Source organism: Sinocyclocheilus rhinocerous, unplaced genomic scaffold (assembly GCF_001515625.1).
Source record: "Sinocyclocheilus rhinocerous isolate Xijiao unplaced genomic scaffold, SAMN03320098_v1.1 scaffold834, whole genome shotgun sequence".
In the NCBI taxonomy this organism is placed as follows: domain Eukaryota; kingdom Metazoa; phylum Chordata; class Actinopteri; order Cypriniformes; family Cyprinidae; genus Sinocyclocheilus; species Sinocyclocheilus rhinocerous.
Window position 1 is genome coordinate 1,846,480 of NW_015645089.1, and position 2,340 is coordinate 1,848,819.

The window sequence follows — 2,340 nt, forward strand, 5'->3', positions numbered from 1 at the left end:
ACCCTGCAGCTAGTGACGATACATTGATGTGTAAAGACACGAAACAATCGGTCTGTGCAAGAAACTGAACAGTAATTTTTTACCTCTGATCCACCGCAATGTCCGAACTGTCCTGAGTGCGTTCACAACATCCGGCGCGTGACGTCAAATAAATATGGTTGGGCAAAAAATTCCACGTTGTCTGATGATATATCAAAATCGTCTTCCATTGTGATGACCTGTACTTCTAAATATCTTTAGATCATCGCAGTACCAGTGAACTAGAGGTCTGCTACCCGACCCGAGCCCGATGGGTCCCGAAATACTTTCGGGTTTCGGTTCGGGTTAGTGTTTAATGAATAGCTTCAGGTTCTGCTCGGGTTTATAGCTAAACTAAAACTATAGGCAGGCTACTGCTTTCGTAGACGCACGCACACACATTATATAGCACACGACAACACAGCACGGAAACTTTTATTAGTAAAATAGCTTCGACAGGCTACTGAACAGATCGCTTCCGCACATGTCTCTACTATCATAGATATGTATAGATGCCCTATTCGACTGCTCCAGATACGTTGGCGCGTCCGCCATTTTGGAACGTATCGTTGCCCATAGAAACAGTCACTAATGAGGCATCTACTTGTATATATCTATGTCTACTATCCCAGAGCACGTACACGCGTTACGCGCCTGATGTTGTGAACGCGCTCAGGACAGTTGGACATTGCAGTGGATCAGGGGTGAACTATCCCTTTAACATTTACTGTCACTTTTGACACAATTTAATGCATCCTTGCTTAATAAAACTACTATCTCTTTCACCTGACCTCAAACTTTTGATGTTTCACAGTGAGACATAATGCTCTTGTGTGCAAAGATCCCTCAAATCACTCACCATCATGTCCCCAAGACATCAGGATGTTATCAAGTCCACATTTTGGTTCATAAATCCCAAATTCTGTGCTGCAATGAAAAAATAAATAAAAAACATGCCAAAACAATTAGGTAGAATGCTATACAACATATGTTTACATTTTAGATCATTAAAATAAAGCTTAAAATAAAATATGAATATTAGAAGAGAAAATATAAAAGAATTAGAAATGTTGCCTTTGCAACTAACTGAAATAAAAAAAATTTATCTGGAGTATTACAATTACTAGAACTAACATAAACATAAATTAAAGCTAAATATAAATATTTTTAAACAATTCCAAATCTAAAGATAGAATAAAATACATTTCACATAAAAATACATTTAAAATATCTAAAAATGACTAAAATGAAAATATTAACTAATAATATATACTATACTAGTATTTAAATAACACTGTTTTGAGGTTTAGAAGATAGTACTTGAGTGCAGGGTTCTTCCCATCCGGATTGCCTTCAAATGTTGAGTTTCTGAACACTATTGAATTCTGAAACTTGCATCCCACTGGGAATGTGTCTCCAACTACAGCCCACTTAAACACACAATGGCATTCTGTATATTACTGATCCCATGTGAAAGTTGTCAAAGGTTTTTCCACTGTGATTGGATGCTTTTGTCTCTCACCTGCGGCTCCCCATACAGGGCCATGATTTTTCCGATGTCATGGATCAAACCGACTAGCTGGAACCAATCTGGAGAGAAGGTATTTTAAATTCAGTTGGATTTTCACATTTGACCGAATATAAATATGCACAAAAAGCTTTTACATTTAAAAATGGATTTCAGTCCTGAAAGAAGCCCTGCAGGTTTGGACATATTGATCAGAAACTTCACAAAAACAACTTCAGGTATGTGCTATTGTAAAACCCAGTCTTATCTAAGTACACTTACGTCTGTGACCTTTGTCCCCGATGATCTCTCACCTTTATCAGGATGCTCTTTGCGGATTCCCTCGGCGGTCTGGAAGGCATGGAAAGAGTTTGGGAAGTCAACGTCAGGGTCGGATTCATCAACAAGCTCGTCCAGGCAATCGATGTTCTCCATCATGCTCATGCTGAAGTGATTGCAGTTCGCCCATTCCAGGTGCTGAAGGTCAGAGGTGAGAGGTCATGTTCAGTGTTTTTGTGTTTGTAAAGGCTGTCATTTATTTGGGTCTTCACAGAGCGGCCCAATTTTAACTACAGAGAAAGTGGTCAGAATTTATGCATTTCCTTTAGTAATAATAGAAATTCAGAATTTTGCCATTTATATTTTAACAGTTGTTAGCACAGGCCTATTACCTGAATGGAGATATTTTATTTTATTTTTACCTGCTTTTTTGATACAGAGCATAATTTTAAGACGTACGTAATAAATATACATACCTACATGCATACATATATAATATTATTGCAGCATTTATTTTTATAGTTATGTTAAATATA

The 2,340-nt window shown here is 37.5% G+C and overlaps 1 protein-coding gene across 1 annotated transcript in view; it reads right to left on the reverse strand.

Annotated features, from left to right (window-relative positions):
• Positions 1–2,340, reverse strand: part of miox (myo-inositol oxygenase) — a 5,218-nt gene that overhangs the window by 2,158 nt on the left and 720 nt on the right. Inside the window, exons 4-7 of the mRNA XM_016509281.1 lie at positions 1,840–2,002; positions 1,541–1,608; positions 1,339–1,448; positions 878–945 (exon numbers count right to left, since the gene is read on the reverse strand). Of these exons, the coding sequence (XP_016364767.1) occupies positions 878–945; positions 1,339–1,448; positions 1,541–1,608; positions 1,840–2,002 (409 nt within the window). The remainder of the gene's footprint in view (positions 1–877; positions 946–1,338; positions 1,449–1,540; positions 1,609–1,839; positions 2,003–2,340) is intronic.